The sequence below is a fragment of the Phyllopteryx taeniolatus genome, chromosome 7, assembly GCF_024500385.1.
Source record: "Phyllopteryx taeniolatus isolate TA_2022b chromosome 7, UOR_Ptae_1.2, whole genome shotgun sequence".
NCBI lineage: Eukaryota > Metazoa > Chordata > Actinopteri > Syngnathiformes > Syngnathidae > Phyllopteryx > Phyllopteryx taeniolatus.
The window spans coordinates 30,937,393-30,957,210 of record NC_084508.1 but is presented as its reverse complement, the minus strand read 5'-3'; the positions used below and the strand labels follow the sequence as shown (position 1 = coordinate 30,957,210).

Sequence of the window (19,818 nt, the reverse complement as noted above, 5' to 3'; positions counted from 1 at the left end):
TGTGACCCCACGATGACCTCACCTCGCCATAACCTTAGCGGACCACTTTGTGACGACCAATCCCTAGACCCCTCTCGTGCCGTCTTAATCGGCCGACTAGACCCAGGCGAGGCCCCTGACTCACGTGACATTACGCTACTGAATAACATTCTCCCATTCTGTCAGCTTTTGGGCCAACTAACTGTCCTGTGGTCGCGTGCTTACACAGGCCCCTCAAACTGTGTTTCGCAACCATCAAACAAAATTGGGACAGACCATTCCCGACGCGTGCGAAGTTTTGAGCGAAGACGAAGTCATAGCAAAAGCGTCGACTGTGAACGTTCCAATTCGACTGGTCGTGCGCGCGAACCGATAATTGACCAGTCCACATGCGTTCTTTCAGCCGTCGCCGGAGTTTCATGACCTGGGTTTCATGACCCCTCCTAGACGCTTCCCAGACCACCATGCTGCCAATTCACAACCACACACGAAGCAACATCCACATTCCCAGATCTACTAGCTTTGACCGCTTGATCTGCTCCGACTTCCATGACTTCAATCTCACGGTCCCCGTAATTGGGCACCTGTCGCACCACCTCGCCCTATTGCCTAGCTCTGGTGGAGCACAACTCACTGTTCCTTCGACACATTGCTATCTTTCCAGTGGGACCTATTGAGTGTGATGACATCATTAGAGTGGACCTGGCTGCGTTGGTCTACTCTAATGATGGTGAACACCTGGTGAACCGTACACTCAGTACAATCCCAACTACACTCGAAAGCGCATCTCAAACTCCTCGCAAATGACCTTGCCGATGCCGGTAACACCGTGTGATAGTCACACTCCCCCTTATCCCGCCTTTTAATCAAACGTGCAGCAGGTACTAGCGGATGGTGTCGCCCTGAGTTCGATGACGTACAACAGCGTTTGCGGGACGTGCTAATCAAAGACACAGCTCTGTGTTTTCTAAAGACTCACTAGACTGCGGCCTAACTGACTTGCACATGGTCTGCGTTCCAACCCCTCCAATTGCTCCGCCCACATTAGTGCCACAATATAAAATTCAGCTCGCCTCTTACAAGCCTGTACAAGAAACAGTTGACGCTATACTAGAAAAATGCATCGTTTGGCTACATCAACTCGCCTCTCTGGCCGGTTTTAAAACCGAACTGGAAATGGAGGCCCACCATCGACTATCGAAAATTAAACACTCAAATTCCCTTGTCACGCTGGCTTAAGGCCCAGCTCGAACAAGAACTTCCAAAAGTGCGTGATGCTACATTTTTCACCACTATCAATGTACCCTCTGGCTTTTGGACCATTACGGTCGATCCTGCTGACCAACACAAATTGGCTTTCACTTTTGCTAACAAACAATACACGTTCACCAGGTGTCCATTTCGCTACACCAACTCACCGGATGAATTTAACATTTTCCTCAACAAGGCCTGTCCTGTTGCTGCAGCCAGGGGCAACCTCATCTACGTTGTTGACATCATGATGAGAAGCCCCTCGCTGAATGCCCACCTGGTGGAAATTGTCCTATCCCAATTTACTGCCGCCGCAGCCAAGATCTCCCTTCTAAAAGGACAATGGTGCCACAAAAAAGTCAATTATGTTGGTCTCCTGGTTGGCCCGAATGGCATTGAACCCCAATCCAGCCATATTCTGGGCCTCCTAAACATAAGCGCTCCCAGTAATGTGTCCAAACTTTGCAGTTTTCTAGGCGTGTGAAATTATTCTTGGCAGTTCATTGAACACTTTGCAGATATTGCGCACCCTCTTACCGAATTCCTGTAAAAGGACACTCCTTTCGTTTGGGGTGATGAGCAAGAAGCCGCGATTAAGTCCCGAAAAGAACGGTTATGCTCCGACCCATGTCTTGCATACCCTGACAGTGAAAAAGAAGTCTTCCTCGAAGCAGGGCTTTCGGACCATTTTCTTTGTGCCGTTTTTTACCAAATATACGCCCAAGACAATCACGTTGTTGCCTATGTGAGCAAAACTTTAAACGGTCCCGAATTTAAGTAATCTGAATGTGAAAAAGCCCTGCTGTCCACAGTCAAGCATTTCTCCAACTACATTGGAGGCCAAAAAGTGACCATCGACACGAACCACCATCCGGTTACCTTCCTAAACAACCAACGCATCAGGGAAGGGACCGTCACCAATGCTCGTATCGCGGCGTGGCTCATGGCGTTGCAAAGCTACAATGTTCAAGTCCGCTATGCTAAAAACTCCAGACTCCCCTTGGCATCAGGCTTGGCCACCTGCCCGAATTGTCTATCTACCAACCCTCCCACGGAACCTCCCACCCCTGCATTGTCGCTACCTGTTTTCACGCGTCGTTATTTCGATGAGAATGCATGCCGTGACATGATAACGGCTTATGTGGACGGTTGTTTCTTCCTCCACCAGGCGCAGCTGCGAGCTGGCATTGCCATTGCATGGGTTAGCGACATGCCGTGCGAACGACAACAATTCCAATTGGGCCCGCACTCCTCACAATATGCTGAAATTGCAGGCATCCTAATAACTTTAACCATAGCAGTGGAACACAAAATTACCATCTTGGTTATCTGCAATGACTCAAACTACGCACGTCTCTCCTTCACCTCACATTAACAACGTGGCAATGCAATGGGTTCCTTACATCGGGGCGAAAACTGGTCAAACACCGCCATCTAATTGTTACATGCGACCATCTAGTTAATTCAAACAACATGCATGTCTAATGGAAGAAAGTCTGAGGTCACTCTCATGTTCCCAGACCCGATAAAGTTTTTAATGACTTAACTGACTCTTTGGCAAAGCAAGGTGCCCTTCATGGTAGTTTGACGCCTCATGGCTTCCCCTCCCACCCGACCCCTTGGTAACTGTAGTCACGCGCCATCGGGCCACCGCCGTCGCACCTGCCGTCACTCGGCCGCGTACTGATATTTCCGATGACTCTGCCGACCCAATACCTTGCACCCCTGCTTCTCATGACCAACAATCCAGGCACTCACCAAATTGTCCAACTGGCTCTCCAACTCTGACGCAAAACCAGTCTCTCCTGACGACCTGACTGCCAACCAAGACCTTGCGGACTTGTGGCTAAAAAGGGACAAGCTGCATCTGGTCAAAAGCCTACAAGTTGATGTCCTCGAGGACCACTCCTACCTAGGTTTGTGGTCCCTCGGAGCAAAACGGGGATGATGCTGACCTACGCCCACGACAAACCTTGTGCAGGACACCGGCGTTAAAGCAACAACTGCTGCCCTGCGCCAAGTAGTATACTGGCCACACATGTACAAAGATGTAGCAGCCTACATCAAAGGCTGCCTGGTATGCTGTCAATTTCAACTAACCAACCCCAACCACAGAGCACCGCTCCAACAAAGAGGAGTGGCATTCCCTTGGTCTGATCTCCAGGTTGACTGGGTGGGACCAATGGTTAAGTGTGACACAAGGAAATAAATACTTCCTCACAGTCACATGCGCATTCACCAGATGGATAGAGTGCTTGCCTGTACCAAACGACACGGCACAAACTACCGCCTACTTGCTGATGAACCATGTGTTCTCCAGATATGGGTTACCCTCTCAGGTCAACTCAGATAGGGGAACCCACTTCACCAGTGAGTTGGTACAAGAACTGTGGCGGCTCCTTGGGATCAATCCCAGTTGCACATCAGCCACCACCCGATGTCGTTGGAGCAGGTCGAGCGTGCTAACCGCACAGTGTTGGGTCTCTGAAAAGAAATGTGTGACCTCAAACCACAAAGACTGGGATATAAAACTCCCATTGATACTGATGGCCATCAGAGCCACCCCACAGGAGGGTCTCCTTTCAAAATGACCGGAAGACACGTGACACTACCTCTGCACTTGTTGTACCAACCTGGTGAGGCCAACATAGCCACCCCCTATACGACTCACCAATACATGACCTACACGCCCATTTAAAGGCTACCTTCGCCTTTGGTGCACGGTGAGGAAGCGCCAAGTACCTCACCAGAACCCCGACCGGAGGTCGATCTCAACGACAAGGGACCAGTCTATCCGGTCCCACAGGGTTGCTAAATTGACACAACCTATGTTTGCAACACCAAATGTGATCACGACCTGGACTCAGAATCGGACTTAAAACTGGTTGTCCTCAGTGGTCCAACCTCAAGTTTTGGAACCTTTGAATCGACACCAGACCGACCCAAGTCAGTATAGTCACCTACCTGTTCTCCTTTCGTTGCTAGGAAAAAATTATGCTGCTGCTGAAGCTCGTGCTCTACCTGCTCCCAATGACTACACAACCTGAAATGATTTGGCCGAGACCCACCTCGAGAATCGCCTTGAAAGACCAACCGGGGCTGCTTATCACCAACTTTCAAACCCACACCCAAAAAGTGTTCGTCCCCCTCGAACCGTGAGACGTGTACTTGAAACACGTCAGGACGGCCACCAAAACCAGTTTCCCCGGAGCTACTTGATCCCGCCACGCTATCAACCATGCTGCCTCCGCCACTACCACACATGCTCCAACAATTAGAGAAATTTGCCGTCGCTGAATCCGACCTCAGTGGAATCCTCAGATGTTCAAAACCTTTTATAGGTGGCTTACTCATGTCTGCCACGTCCCTCGGCACATTGTTTAGCATAGGAACCTCCACAGTTAATGCCATTAGCTTAAATACTGTTAAGAAACAAATTGGGGAGCTCCAAACCAAAATTTCTACAATCTGACGCAGCATGGATAGACAAACCACTAACCCCCAGTCCTGAGGCGAGACACTCAAGGGCACTATCCTGGTCCTCAACACTCACAGTGTCATCCTGAACCAAACTAGACAGAGCATAAGTAAACTGCTGTTGGTGGTCCAAACGAATTACGCTCACACACAGATTGTTACCACACTGATCAATGACATGCTATGCGAAATTTCTTCATCCAAAGACAACTTAACAATGGGTAAAATTCCTCCATACCTGAGCTTAGTCAAAAGTGTCCTTTCTAAAGCTCTAGCAAGCCCCATTAGTCCTGACCAAGCCCACTTTGCTTTTTTTCTCGGGAGTTCCACCGCCTTGTATGTCAACCCTGAATTCCGAGAAATAGCCTTCCCTGTTACTCTCCCAATTATCGACTCTCGCAACCTCAATTGTTTAAAAGATGTAATTAATGTCGGCATCTGTCAGGGAGACACGCCCAAATCACTACTCCCGCGGTAATCACCTATCATGATAGTAATCCTGATCTGTATCTGGTGCCAAATTTGCACATGTGCATCCTCACCAAAGACATCCATTGCTTATGTCACAGTAAGCCGTTCATCTGAGATGTAGCGGATGGGATTTGTGGCCTGAAGCCCATGAAGGATGGGTCGCGGTGTAGAGCAGAATCTACACCTCGCTACCAGGTCACTACTATTCACGTGGAAATTGTTGGTACCAAATGGCTAGTCAACACACAAGCCGTAAGCGCAACTCTGAGTTACAACCACCACGATACCACAACTATCCTCGCCCTGCCCAATCAAACCATGTGGCTCAACGTCCCCAAAGATGCCATTTTGCATATTGAGGACGTCACCCTCTACCACCTGACAGCCGACAATTATGAGGGCAAAATCGAGATTTCTAACTTTTTCGGACAGTACAAATCCGAGGCTGATCCTGAGACCCAGTGATCTTTGGGTTTTTCTTTACCTCTCTCACCAAAGCTCCCCCCGTTCTGGTCGTCCCAAACATCTTCCATTTAAGAATTATGAAGGCCACTGTGCTCTTAGGAACCTTAAGTGCAGCAAAATATTTATTGTAACCTTGGCCAGATCTGTGGCTTGCCACAATTCTGTCTTTGAGCTCTTCAGGCAGTTCCTTTGACCTCATGATTCTCATTTGCGCTGACATGCACTGTGAGGTGTAAGGTCTTATGTAGACAGGTGTGTGGTTTTCCTAATCAAGGGGAATCAGTATAATCAAACACAGCAAGACTCCATTGGTGTAGAACCATCTCAAGTATTATAAGAAGAAATGGACAGCCCCCGAGTTAAATATGAGTGTCACAGCAAAGGGTCTCAATACTTATGGCTGTGTGATATTTCAGTTTTTCCTTTTTAATAAATCTGCAAAAATTTCCACAATTCAATTTTTTTCTGTCAATATGGGGTGCTGTTTATAGTAGGCTTTACAAGATCAGGATTTTTGGGGCCGATCATTCATCAGCAAGTTTAAAAAAACGATAACCTATCACCGATCTGATCACAAGATTGAGCACTGCGTCTGTTTAAATGATTTGTTCATTTACTGTATATACTTGTGCAATTAATTGCTCAAAAAATTATATTTATTATAATGTATCTTTGTTCATCTATTTATGCCAGTGTTGCCAGTGACAGACAACAAATGATTGATCTTCTATTAGATGGCAGGAAGTGCATACAGTAATTGTTTCCACTTTTTGTGACATTTTTGTTTGTTGGTGTGCCGTGAGATTTTTCAATTGCAAAATATGTGCCTTTGCTCCATAACGGTTGGAAATCACTGCTCTTGTCAGATCATGTATTCTAATCAGTCAGGTCAAACCAACATTACAACATGACGGAAATAATGGGTGCTAACTCACTGTAATTAAACAACTTTATTGTAATTGAATTACTTCATCCATCCATCCATCCATTTTCTGAGCCGCTTCTCCTCACTAGGGTCGCGGGCGTGCTGGAGCCTATCCCAGCTGTCATCGGGCAGGAGGCGGGGTACACCCTGAACTGTTTGCCAGCCAATCGCAGGGCACATACAAACAAACAACCATTCACAGTCACACCTACGGGAAATTTAGAGTCTCCAATTAATGCATGTTTTTGGGATGTGGGAGGAAACCGGAGTGCCCGGAGAAAACCCACGCAGGCACGGGGAGAACATGCAAGCTCCACAAAGGCAGGGCCGGGGATTGAACCCGGGTCCTCAGAACTGTGAGGCTGACGCTCTAACCAGTCGGCCACCGTGCCGCCGCAATTACTTCACACACACCAAAACTTTAGCGCATGATTCGGCAGAACGCCTGCATGTTCGCTTACAACCGCTTGCTTGGCTACATAACGTTTTGTTGCCTGCTTGCGAGCGGTATCGTATTAAAAGTACGTGAACATAGCTCACGCAAGCCTTAAATGAACGACCTCTCCCGAGCACCGATGACCACCAACACGTTTTCCCCCATTTTGTTCTTATAAACACACAGCGCGATCCTCTATTGTTGTCGTCGCCATGGTAACGAGTGTAACCAGTCGCGTTTGACTTGACAAGATGAAGCTCAGTGATCATAAAAAATGGGATGCGGTGGTATCGGAATACAAGATTGTATTGCAGTAGTCTGACATAGTGCTGTCGTGAAAGACCAAATTTGTCTTGTAGTCTGATTACGTGTTGTCTGTCCCACATCGCCCACGTTTGTTTTGAAAATAACTTTATTGGTGGTCAGATATTTACAGTACTATGTCAAAAGACACGTGACAAGACTAAACGTAAACTAGCTTTTTGACTCGAAAATACTGTACAAGACGGCGATGTGGAGTAAATGTCTTTTGTGGAGCCGATCAATGTCACTGATCAGATCGGCAAATTATGACATTAAAGCCGATCAGTACATAATGCTAATTGCCAGCCGATACCGATCAGGCCGATCAGATCGGTGTAAAGTCTAGTTTGTACATTAATGAGGGAAAAAAATTAAGTTAAATGATTATAGCAAATGGCTGCAATATAACAAAGAGTGAAATATTTAAAGGCGTCTGAATACTTTCTGTACCCACTGTACATATGTCTCTCCACACACATCTATACCTGCAATGACATCTATATTCACATATAGACACACCTTGAGTAAGGAGTTGTCATAGACAACTGTTATGGCTGAAAGGGGGGCATATTATGTGCCAATGTTGTACTTTGGTAACTGCATTGTTGTGTGTACCTGCCAACCTGTGCCAGCTTCCAAGGAGATATCGTATCGTGATATCGTGAATATTGTGACATCCCGACATATGACAATTTTGTATGTTTTGCTAGCTTGCCCGTGACTCTTTTTGAGTTGCCTCTGGCAATCAGGAATCGGTAAACTTCAAGCCTTGCATTGTCAACAGATTAAAAGATGGACAAGAAAACGTACTGCTGGTTACGAAGGTTCCAGTGCTGCACATACACACTGTGTTTATGGTTTTCAGGATGAAGAGAACGAGGACTTCCTGTCCATCAGTCAAGCAATGGAGGAGATAGTAGAGGATCCCGTTGACTGCTACTGGCTCATTAAAAGTTTTATCAGTCAGTTCCACACCAAGTTTGGAGATTCAATTCCTCATCTTGTAAGTGTTACGCCATTGACAAAGAGTGCATTTACACTGCTGGTCCAAGTACCCTATTCCAATTTATTTCCTTAATGCAATTCTAATTACATGAACAGTTGAAGTAACACACAAGTGTATCTCAATGCATATCATAGTTTTATTTTTTATAATTTGATTATAGTTTATACCTTCCAAAATCCCTAAATTCGTCTCATGAAATTAGATTATATAAACAATCAAAATGATTTTTGATATGAATTAGGTAGAAATAGTCCTTCTGAAAAGTATTTGTGTTTAGAGAATGTATATACAAACGAGGGGCAGTGTGGTGCATACAATGAGATTTACAGTAACAAAGAGAGTACAAGTTCGCTTGAATATTATTATAACTCGTTTTTCACTGAGTTTGAATAATATATGCCAGACAGTATTGTTATATTGCCTGTTTGTATGTATCCAGTCCGATCCGATCCTTGTCTTTTTCCTGGCATCGGACAGATTTTTTCTTCTTTTTTTTTTTTTCTTCTCAAAAGTAAAACGAGCCTTTGTTTTTTTTTTTGTTTTTTTTGGGGGGGGGGTCAGCAATGGTTTTTGCCTTGGAACTGAATGAATGCCATTTTTGCTCAGTCTCTTCCTTGTTCTGTCGTGAACACTGACCTTAACTGAGGCAAGGGAGGCCTGCAGTTCTTTTGAAGTTGTTGTGAGTTCCTTTGTGTCCTCCTGGATGTGTCATTGCTGTTTTCTTGGGGTAATCTTTGTAGGCCGGCCACTCCTGGGAAGGTTCACCACTGTTCCATGTTTTTTCCATGTGAGGATAATGGCTCTCCCTATGGTTCGCTGGAATCCTAAAGCTTTAAAAATGGCTTTTGTAACCCTTTCCAGACTGATAGATGTCAATTACTTTATATCTTGACTGGTCTGAAATTTCTTCGGATAGTGTCATTTTGTTGCAGCTTTTGTTTTTATCTTTTGGTTGACTTGATTTTGTCAGGACAGATTCTATTTGTGATTTCTTCATTGAACAGGTCTGGAGATAATCCGGCTTGGGTGTGATCAGTGAAAATGAATCAGTTGAAATAATCAATTGATTAGCCACAATTCATGATTTAACAAGGGCGGTAATTACCTTTTCTTCCAGGCCAGGTAACTGTTTTTTTTCCGTTCATAAATGAAATCACAATTTAAAAACAGCCCTTTTAAGTTCACTTGGGTAATATCTTTCTGATCTTGACGTGTTTAATCTTAAAGTGGGGAAACTGTGCAAAAATAAAGCAATTTGAAAAGGAGGCCAATACTTTTTCATGGCACTGTACATACGTACTCGGAAATATTTTTACCATATTTGTCTATTTACTGCGGGTGTTTTTAAATGTTTAGTTGTGTTGTTGGGGCAGAAGCGGGTGTGTATGGGTCGCCATTGGGTGTATTTCGATGACGTCAAGCTCGCATTGCTGGGATATATCCGTCGGTGCCTTTATGCTATGTATGTATCAGGTATGTACTGGAGTTTTAGCCACATTTCGAAGAAGCCTGCTTCCGAGCTAAGGGGATCCTATTTAATATGTTGTTTTCGCTTTAAGCTGCCATTACTCCTATTGCCTCTTGACAGCATAATTGTGTCTGAATTGTGTCACATACACATGCAGTGTAAATCCAGCCTAAGTTCCGGTGTGTGTCCTTTTATGTCCCCGCATGAATCAGGGACGCAGAGTCTGTGGTGTGCCTGTGGATTGTCTTAATAATTGGCTGCCATTCTGTCCCATCTTTCCTGGTGTAGCCAAAGAGCCTCGAGCACTACTTGAGTCAGGAGGAGCCTGGGCTGCTGAGCCATTTGAAGAACACCGGTGCGTTGGCACAACTTCCATACAGCCTCTGGTTCAGGCGCTGCTTTGCTGGCTGCCTGCCTGAATCGAGCTTGCAGAGGTGAGTACATGGTCCGATGCTTGATCTGCCCTTTCTGGCAGGGATTCATTTGTACATTCATCAATCAATCCATTTCCTACTGCTTGTTCAGGGTCATGGGTGAGCAGTAGCATATCCCAGCTGACTTTGCGCCAAAGGTAGGATACGCCCTAGACTAGTCACTAATCAATCATAGGGCTTCATATGTACAATTAAGCACCAAACTGTTCATTACCTGTCAAGTAAATGTTTATTCAGTGATTGGGTATCTTCTGGCTGGAAATGAATCAAGAAAGCAACAAAATACTTATGAATTGTGCTAAAGAATATTTTGAACTAGTCCTGGTTGTGTTCTGCCTGTCACCTAAAGTCAGCTGGGATAGGCTCTCGCTGACCTACAACCCTAGTAAGGGCAAGCAGCATAGAAAACAGATGAATGGATATTTGCATTTTTTTTATTTTTTTATTTTTGTACAGTTTAAAAGTTATTCCTATCCCTGATAATTTTTAGGAAACGACCATTCTGAAGAATCCTGGTTTGTTTCACCATTATAAGGATATTCTAGAGCAGTGGTTCTTAACCTGGGTTCGGTGAGGCAGTCGCAGGGGTTCAACGGAGGACTCGATACACACCGTGTGTGCGTGCTTGCATGAATCCGTAAAAGCCTTTTTACACTGCATTTTGAATGCTGTGTTCATGCCGTTCAAAATGCAACGCTGCGTCAAGGTGGGGTTTACCATTGCGGCGCTGCGCCTCGAGTTGAAATTCTTTGTTCTTTTTTAAACTATCTTTATTTAACAACATTTCAATGATACACTTGAGTTGATAGCATTTGCTGTGGCGTCAGACAGCGTATCCAATAATAAAAAAGAGCCCAAAAAATGTACTCTTAGCTATGAACCCTTTTCCAGGATTGTAGAAATAACAGAAAAGGAACAGATTTTGTTGTGAATTTTCACAATGAAGTCCGTTCCTCTGACATGAGAGTGGCACTTACCAAGGGGAATGGCAACAGCAAACTTGACATTCACTTACCGTTAATTTTGATTGAACTGAATTATTATTATTATTTTATTTTTTTTTTTAATTGAATTTCAAGTTTTGTTGGTTTTGTTCTTTTAACACAATGATTTTGTGTGCAACTGATGTGTGGTTCATCTTGTGCATGACCTAGATGACTGAGAATCTACACAGACAATAAAATATATACCTGTATATATATACCACGGCTAAGAGACTCCTATGATGAAAAATATAAGTGGATCGAGGTTTCCCTTGCCCGGACGCGGGTCACCGGGGCCCCCCTCTGGAGCTAGGCCTGGAGGTGGGGCTCGAAGGCGAGCGCCTGGTGGCCGGGCCTGCACCCATGGGGCCCGGCTGGGCACAGCAACTTACGTGGGTCCCCATTCCCATGGGCTCACCACCTGTGGGAGGGGCCATAGGGGTCGGGTGCAGTGCGAGGTGGGCGGTGGCCGAAGGCAGGGACCTTGGCGAGTCGACACACCTCTGCAACATCGCATGGACATCGGGGACAGTGCCTCTGGATTGGCAGACTGGGGAGGTGGTCCCCCTTTTTAAGAAGGGGGACCGGAGGGTATGTTCCAACTACAGGGGAATCACACTCCTTAGCCTCCCTGGTAAGGTCTATTCAGTGGTGCTGGAGAGGAGGGTCCGTCGGGAAGTCAAATCTCAGATTCAGGAGGAGCAGTGTGGTTTTCGTCCTGGCCGTGGAACAGTGGACCAGCTCTACACACTCGGCAGGGTCCTCAAGGGTGCATGGGAGTTTGCCCAACCAGTCTACGTGTGTTTTGTGGACTTGGAGAAGGCGTTCGACCGTGTCCCTCGGGAAGTCCTGTGGGGGGTGCTTCGGGTACCGAAACCCCTGATACGGGCTGTTCGGTCCCTGTACGACCGGAGTCAGACTTTGGTCCACATATCCGGCAGTAAGTCGGACTCATTTCCGGTGAGGGCTGGACTCCGCCAAGGCTGCCCTTTGTCACTGATTCTGTTCATAACTTTTATGGACACAATTTCAAGGCGCAGCCGAGGCGTAGAGGGGTACGGTTTGGTGGCCTCAGTATTTCTGCTTTTTGCAGATGATGTGGTTCTGTTGGCTTCATTGAGCCGTGATCTCCAACTCTCACTGGAGCAGTTCGCAGCCAAGTGTGAAGCGGCTGTGATGAGAATCAGCACCTCCAAATCTGAGACCATGGTCCTCAGTCGGAAAAGGGTGGCGTGCCCTCTCCAGGTTGGGGATGAGATTCTGCCCCAAGTGGAGGAGTTCAAGTATCTTGGGGTCTTGTTCACGAGTGAGGGAAGAATGGAATGGGAGATCGACAGGCGGATCGGTGCAGCGTCTGCTGTGATGCGAACTTTGTATCAGTCCGTTGTGGTATAGAAGGAGCTAAGCCGAAAGGCGAAGCTCTCAATTTATCGGTCGATCTATGTTCCTACACTCACCTATGGTCACGAGCTGTGGGTCGTGACCGAAAGAACAAGATCCCGGATACAAGTGGCCGAAATGAGTTTCCTCCGCAGGGTGTCCGTGCTCTCCCTTAGAGAGAGGGTGAGAAGCTCGGCCATCCGGGAGGATCTCACAGTAGTGACGCTGCTCCTCCACATCGAGAGGAGCCAGATCAGGTGGCTGGGGCATCTGATTCGGATACCTCCCGGACGCCTTCCTGATGAGGTGTTCCGGCACGTCCCACCGGGAGGGGACCCCAGGGACGACCCAGGACACGCTGGAGAGACTAGGTCTTTTGGCTGGCCTGGGAACGGTTCGGGATCCCCCCGGAAGTGCTGGATGAAGTGGCTGGGGAGAGGGAAGTTTCCGCGTCCCTGCTAAAGCTATTGCCCCCGCGACCCGACCTCGGATAAGCGGTAGAAAATGGATGGATGGAGTTTGAAATAAACGATATTTTATTTTTCAGATTAGGAAAGGTTTCTTGAACTCCAGATGAAACTGGCGGGGTTCCCTATTGCCAACAAGGTTAAGAACCACTGTTCTAGAGCATTTTAAACAATTATTAATTCTGCATAGTTTTCAAACTTTTCCCAGTTAAACACTGTACTACTACCTAAGCTCTGGTTGAGTAACTCTGGCTTACTCTCCATCCCAAACACTAAATTGCAGAGGTTTGGTGTGGTTTCAGGAAACTTGACTTGTTTTACAATAATAAAAATGGTTAAGGGCACTTGCACTGATGATTTTCTTAATGAGGAAACTGCAGAGATTTGTTACAGTAAATAATTTGGTAAATTTTTTAAATTCTAAATATGTGTCAGCGTTTGTTTCTATACGAAGAGTTGTGTGCCCTCTTATTTGGGGTTTTCAAGACATTTCATAATGAAAGAGGCCCCATAATGACCAATGTATGAACCCATATCTAATTTGATTTCATTCCATCGGCCAAAGTTGAATCAAGGCAACTGAACCGTTCTTGATTTTTGAAGACTGTTCACCTTTAATCCAAAAGGCTTCTTCATTTCAAATTTTTGGGTGAGGAGCTTCCTTATTTCTGCCTGTGTAGGTGTGTTCCTTGGGGGTGGTCAACAATAGAGTAGTGTTGTTGCCCAGTGTGATTAGTGAAAATGACCATCCTGCATACCAGTCAGTCGTTCACTCGTCTTGTGGCAAAACAACCCGTTACAGCCACTCTTCGCATTGAATAAGGCGATCTTTGGGGAAAGAGATGTCAGGACATTGTTATATGCAAACGATAGGTGATGTCTCAAACCTCCTCCTCTGTTTTGAGAGGGCATTTGTAGTTTGACATAGATGGCTTCTTTTACACCTCTTTCAAACCAGCGGTCCTCTCGATCCAGAATTTGGACGTGGTTGTCCTCGGAGGAATGTCCCTTGTTTAGTGGTCAAGAACATGTCAGCGTTGTTAGTAGTGTTCTGTAAAACACATTACAGTATAATTTCCACACTATGTTGACTAAACTTTTGTGTTGGGGACTTGGGGCTCTAATTTCATAGACAGGTCATCTGCAGCTTGGCGCAAATGCTGGTGAATCCTGATTTTTGTGCAAGCACAAGGCTCACTGTGCGTTTGCCAATTTGGCAGACCGATGTGTGATAAGCTGTGACTTCCAGTGCAACGAGGGTGTGTCCTTGGTGCTGCGGTCGGCGAGGTGAGAATTTGGTGGCAGAAAGTCTGTATAAACGTAAGCCTGGTCAGACAATGTCAAAATCTTGGCACAGCTGGTCTAATGCAATTTTAGTGACTTTGATCAGTGCATAGGCAGACAGATTTTCACGCAAAATCTCACAATACATGGCCCCATTGATTCTATCCTTTACCGGCTCAGTCTTCATGGTCCCTTTGCAGAAAAACAGCCCCAAAGTATGATGTTTTCACCACCATGCTTCACAGTAGATATGGTGTTCTTTGGATGCAACTCAGCATTCTTTCTCCTCCAAACACAAGTTGAGTTTTTACCAAAATGTTCTGTTTTGGTTTCATCTGACCATATGACATTCTGCCAATCTTCTTCTGGATCATCCAAATGCTCTCTAGCAAACTTCAGACAGGCCTAAACACGTACTGGCTTAAGCAGGGGGACACGTCTGGCACTGCAGGATTTGAGTCCCTGGCGGTGTAGTGTGTTACTGATGGTAGCCTTTGTTACTTTGGTCCCAGCTCTCTGCAGGTCTTTCACTAGGTCCCCCCGTGTGGTTCTGGGATTTTTGCTCACCGTTCTTGTGATCATTTTGACCCCACGGGGTGAGATCTTGTGTGGAGCACCAGATCGAGGGAGATTATCAGTGGTCTCGTTTGTCTTCCATTTTCTAATAATTGCTCCCACAGTTGATTTCTTCACACCAAGCTGCTTACCTATTACAGATTCAGTCTTCCCAGCCTGGCGCAGGTCTACAATTTTTTTTCTGGTGTCATTTGACAGCTCTTTGTTCTTGGCCATAGTGGAGTTTGGAGTGTGAGTGTTTGAGGTTGTGGACAGGTGTCTTTTATACTGATAAGGAGTTCAAACGGGTGCCATTAATACTGGTAACGAGTTGAGGACAGAGGAGCCTCTTAAAGAAGAAGTTACAGAAAATCTTGCTTGTATTCTTGGTGACCAAATACTTACTTTCCACCATAATTTGCTAATAAATTCTTTAAAAACCAGACAGTGATTTTATGGATTTTTTTTTTTCCTCTCATTTTTTCTCTCATTGGTGAGGTATACCTATGATGAAAATTATAGGCCTCTCTCATCTTTTTAAGTGGGAGAACTTGAATTGGTGGCCGACTCAATAAATTTTTGCCCCACTGTATATTATTTTAAAATCATGCCAATGGTCTGCACAGCTATGGAGAGGCATACAACAGATTGGGGGGTGGAGCGAGCTACATAAGGGCCACGGACATTTCAATCACCATCACCAGCTAATTCACATTGTCTGTTGCCACATCGGGCAAGAGCAGTGACAACGCACGTATTGCTGCGATTATGCATCATCCTCTTCTGCAAAGATTTCTCCATGAGAGACTGTCATTGCGCCACATTTAAAGGGAATGAGAGGAGCTGCTTTAATTGCCGCCGAATTAAGTCTGCTATAGACACACCCATAATGGCACAGCCCGCCCACTCTCCGATCCCCCGGGTTGCGCTGGTCTACGAAATTACTAACCTAACCTGCTCATGGCGCAGAGTTGTGCTGTCCGCTGCACTGGATTTACACTGGTCACGAAAACCGGGCCCTTGGGACTTTGGTGTGGAATAGTTAAATTTTTTTCCAGGTTCAGTTAAGTACTGTTGTAGGCTACTTTGTCCATTATGTATGTCCTCAGTCTGAATACCTGTTCTATATGTATACGCCACTAAAGTACAATATGGATTTAACTCAACGTTTACCGTTTTCTATCCTCTCATAAGCAACTGACATACTATATGTATGAATGTGCTTTAAAGAGTGTGGGACAAGGTAATCAGTGGCTCCTGTAAGATCCTGGTGTTTGTTGCCCTGGAGATCCTGCTCAGCTACAAGATTATGTTGCTGGGTATCAGCCGACCAGAGGGTGTAGTCAAGTTTCTTTGCAATGTGAGTGAACTATTCTGTGTGCCAAAATGAACATTTCACTCCCTAGCAAGCCCACGACTTTCTTGCCTCACCGTGTGTTTCCCTTGCAGATACCGCAGGAGAACACAGATGTCATCGTGACTAAAGCTATTGATCTATGGCACAAATATTGTGGCACCCCCATACATGCCATGTAAACTGTGAGGGAAATCTGTTTTATCCAGAGAGACTCCCAAACTGGACTGTAAATGACTTATCTATCATCAGTGTCTTGTTGCTGATAAAATGAGAAATAACTTCAAAGGACTTGACACTGCAAGCAGCTAGAGGAGCAGGTGAGAATATTAGCGTTTAAGAAAAGAAGCTGCCAAAATCCCATTTCTTTCTTTAAGAAACGCCATACATCATAGAAGACAATAAATACATGGAGTTGTTCTGCTTAACAAATAGTCACTTTCTTTGTTATTTACAAGTCTTATAATGCAAGTAGCTTGCATATGCACACACACACACACACACACAAAATCACGCAGATGCTCTTACATACAAACATACCGAGCAGTTGTCCAAGTGATAAAAAATTCAGAATTCACTGGAAACAATATACTCGACACAAATACAATTGCAACAGTTCTGTTTTTGCTCATATTTCCCACAAATTGAAGTAGAGGAAATAGTGTAAGATTTTATACTTGCAAACCAAAGGCTTATTTCTGTCAAATTTGATTCACAAATGATAAATTGTGTCTGTCCTTGTTAAAGTCTGTATTGGGAGACTTTTACGTTTTCTAAAATTGGGGAGATGGCAAATGGCATATTGCACAGGTTTGCCTGACTGCTAACAATGAAAGACAACTCTGGTCTTTTTATTGTGATGATTGTTAAGGCATTTCCTGTGCAATAACCACATACATTACATCATTTTGAATTGTCTTACCTGCCAGTTATATGAAGTGCTCTTTAATAGGTATATTAAATGAATCAAAGAGCTATAGCATAAGCTTTTGTTTGGCATATACTGTAGTTAGACAAAACAAAGACAAAAGTGTTGCACGGATATTTTCAGTAAGTGTAAAATCATTGTAAGGTGTTCATATTGGCATGTTTAACGTTTTTTTTCCTGTGTATACAAATGCTGTATTAAATAAAATATGTATAAATAAGGTGTTGTAAACACAGCTGTAGGCACAGTGAATCAGAGGGTAACTGAACTGTCAACATGAGACATTGTGGGATGCATTCAAACTCGACTGCTCCAGTCAAGTTGCTTTGGTTAAAACTAGGGAACTAGAATCCGGAAGGTGTACAAGCTTTTGAATGCATCCCATAAACAAATAAAGATGAATCTGAGAGTATTGAGCTGTTGATTGATGAATTTGAAGACGTTCGATTTTGGGAGAACAGAGTGTTGGGTGAAAGTTGAACTCAGCTGGAAGCTATGAAAATGTTCCCACAAATACAGATATAATTGATGTCGTCGTCCCCCCCCCCCCGTCCCCCCCCCCCCCCCCCAATTGTATACAGTATTAAAGGTCACCATAGTCCACTCAAGTCTGTGTGTAACACCCCTTGTCCATTGCACATAATCAATAGTTTCATTCTGCTTGAATATAGAACATGATCAATGTACCCTGTCACAATTCTCAACATAGTGCAATTTTAACACAGAATACAATTGTTGCTGGCTGCAAAGAGCCATGTGACCTGAAAAATATAAGACATTAATGGAGCTATACATAAATCTGTTATTCAATAGGAATAAAAAAAAATGTCAGTCAAATAAGTCTGAGACTGAATTAGAATTTCCAAATGCGTAATAGTTAGTTTTTAAGACCAGTCTTCCTCAAATACATCAAAATTAGCACATATTTGACTTGACAAACATGTCACGTTTGTTGATACAAAATTCATTTTTAAATCTGAGTAAGTCTAAAAACTATACTGTAACGAGATTCACAGAGAAAGAGTTGCCAGGTGTGTGGTCTATGGGAAGTGATCACAGAAGAAGAGTTCTGCAGCAGAGAGCGTTCTGACCACTGGTCGTTTGTGCGGGACTATCAACCTGGCCAGCATTCCTTTATGGCCTATGAAACCTGCAGAAGAAATTCGATAGTTAAAGTACATTTACACGTGTTAAAATGGGGAAACAAGTCTTTTTCAACTGACACTTTCTCTTCCTAAGTGGCCCAATTCAAATGCTGTAAGTTAACAAAAGAAGAGGAGGAAGAAGAAAAAAACGCATTCAGATATATGTAGGCCTACAAATCAGGCTTTGATAATACCGTTGAAACCACATATTTACATACAATATATAAAAAGACATCCACTTATTCATCTCAGTGTCTGAGATGATTTCAGATTAAACTTTTCCTGTTTTAGGTCAATGAGGATTACCATTATTTCTATTTGCTAAATGTCAGAGATGGGTTTTTTTTTCCGTTTAAATGTAATTAGTATTTGGTTCCATTGGCTTTCAAATGTATCATTTTGGCATTTATGGTATGGTAGCAGTGGAAAATTCAGCGGGCCGAAATTACTTTTCCAAGAGTCAACAATACAAAAAAAACATAAAACAAAGACATTGACCCTCCATGCCCTTTGTTGTATGAAATGGTTAAAAAAAAAAAATAGAATATCATGGAAAAGTTTGTTTTTATGATTCAAAAAGTTAAACTTTCATAGATTATAGATTCAGGGCCCACAATTTAAACAATTTCAAGTATTTATTTGTTTATTTTTACATAATAAACCCACGAAATTGGGAATTCAAAAAAATTAGAATACTGTGAAGAAATCACCATTTACATCTCAGTTTTTGTAGAAAAGAAAGAGAAATAAATTAGGGTCACATTAAATCAATCAAAATATGGTACTTTCAAAACTATATGTTAATCTTGAATACTTGGTTGGGAATCCCTTTGCTTTAATCACTGCCTCGATGCGCCGTGGCATTGAGGCGATCACCCTGTGGCATTGCCTGGGAGTTATGGAAGCCCAGATTTCCTTGATGCTTGCTGTCAGTTCTTCTTTGTTTTTGGGTCTGGTGCCCCTCATTTTCTTCTTGATAATACCCCATAGATTATCAATGGAGTTTAGATCCAGCAAGTTGGCTGGCCAGTCAAGCCCTGTGATGGCATGGGCATCAAACCAGGTTTAGGTGCTTCTGGTGGTATGGGTAGGGGCCAGGTCCTGCTGGAAGATGAAATCTGCATCTCCTTACAGATCCTCAGCAGAAGGAATCATGACGTCCTCTAAAATATTTTGGTAGACTGTTGCACTTACTTGGATTTAAGAAAGCAGAGTTTACCAACACCTGCACTGGACATTACACCCTAAATCATGACTGACTGACTGGATATTTCACACTGGACCTCAAGCAGCTTGGGTTCTGTTCTTCACCCATCTTCCTCCAAACCCCTGGACCTTGATTCCCGAATGAAAAGCACAATTTACATTAATCGGAAAAGAGGATCTCGGACCACTGGCCAACAGTCCAGTCCTTCTTCTCCTTGGCACAGTTGAGGCGCTTCCTACGTTGGCTCAGGCACAGAAGCGGATTGACCTGAGGAACCCGACAGTTGTAACCCATCTCCCA

The 19,818-nt window shown here is 44.4% G+C and overlaps 2 protein-coding genes across 7 annotated transcripts in view; one reads left to right on the top strand and one right to left on the bottom strand.

The window, feature by feature from the left end:
• Positions 1-19,818, top strand: part of tbc1d7 (TBC1 domain family, member 7) — a 61,402-nt gene that overhangs the window by 15,908 nt on the left and 25,676 nt on the right. Inside the window, exons 4-7 of one of the 4 annotated variants that reach the window (XM_061779437.1) lie at positions 8,173-8,310; positions 10,070-10,215; positions 16,115-16,244; positions 16,334-17,386. In XM_061779437.1, coding sequence (XP_061635421.1) covers positions 8,173-8,310; positions 10,070-10,215; positions 16,115-16,244; positions 16,334-16,420 — 501 coding nt within the window. In that variant the 3' untranslated portion in view covers positions 16,421-17,386. Of the gene's footprint in view, positions 1-8,172; positions 8,311-10,069; positions 10,216-16,114; positions 16,245-16,333; positions 17,387-19,818 lie in introns of those variants that run through there. The other 3 variants (XM_061779438.1, XM_061779439.1, XM_061779440.1) reach the window with 3 other exon arrangements.
• The window catches only part of LOC133480812 (phosphatase and actin regulator 1-like), a 47,713-nt gene continuing 44,486 nt past the window's right edge, over positions 16,592-19,818 (bottom strand). For all 3 annotated transcript variants that reach the window (XM_061779436.1, XM_061779434.1, XM_061779435.1), the window contains one exon: positions 16,592-18,316. In XM_061779436.1, coding sequence (XP_061635420.1) covers positions 18,301-18,316 — 16 coding nt within the window. In that variant the 3' untranslated portion in view covers positions 16,592-18,300. The remainder of the gene's footprint in view (positions 18,317-19,818) is intronic.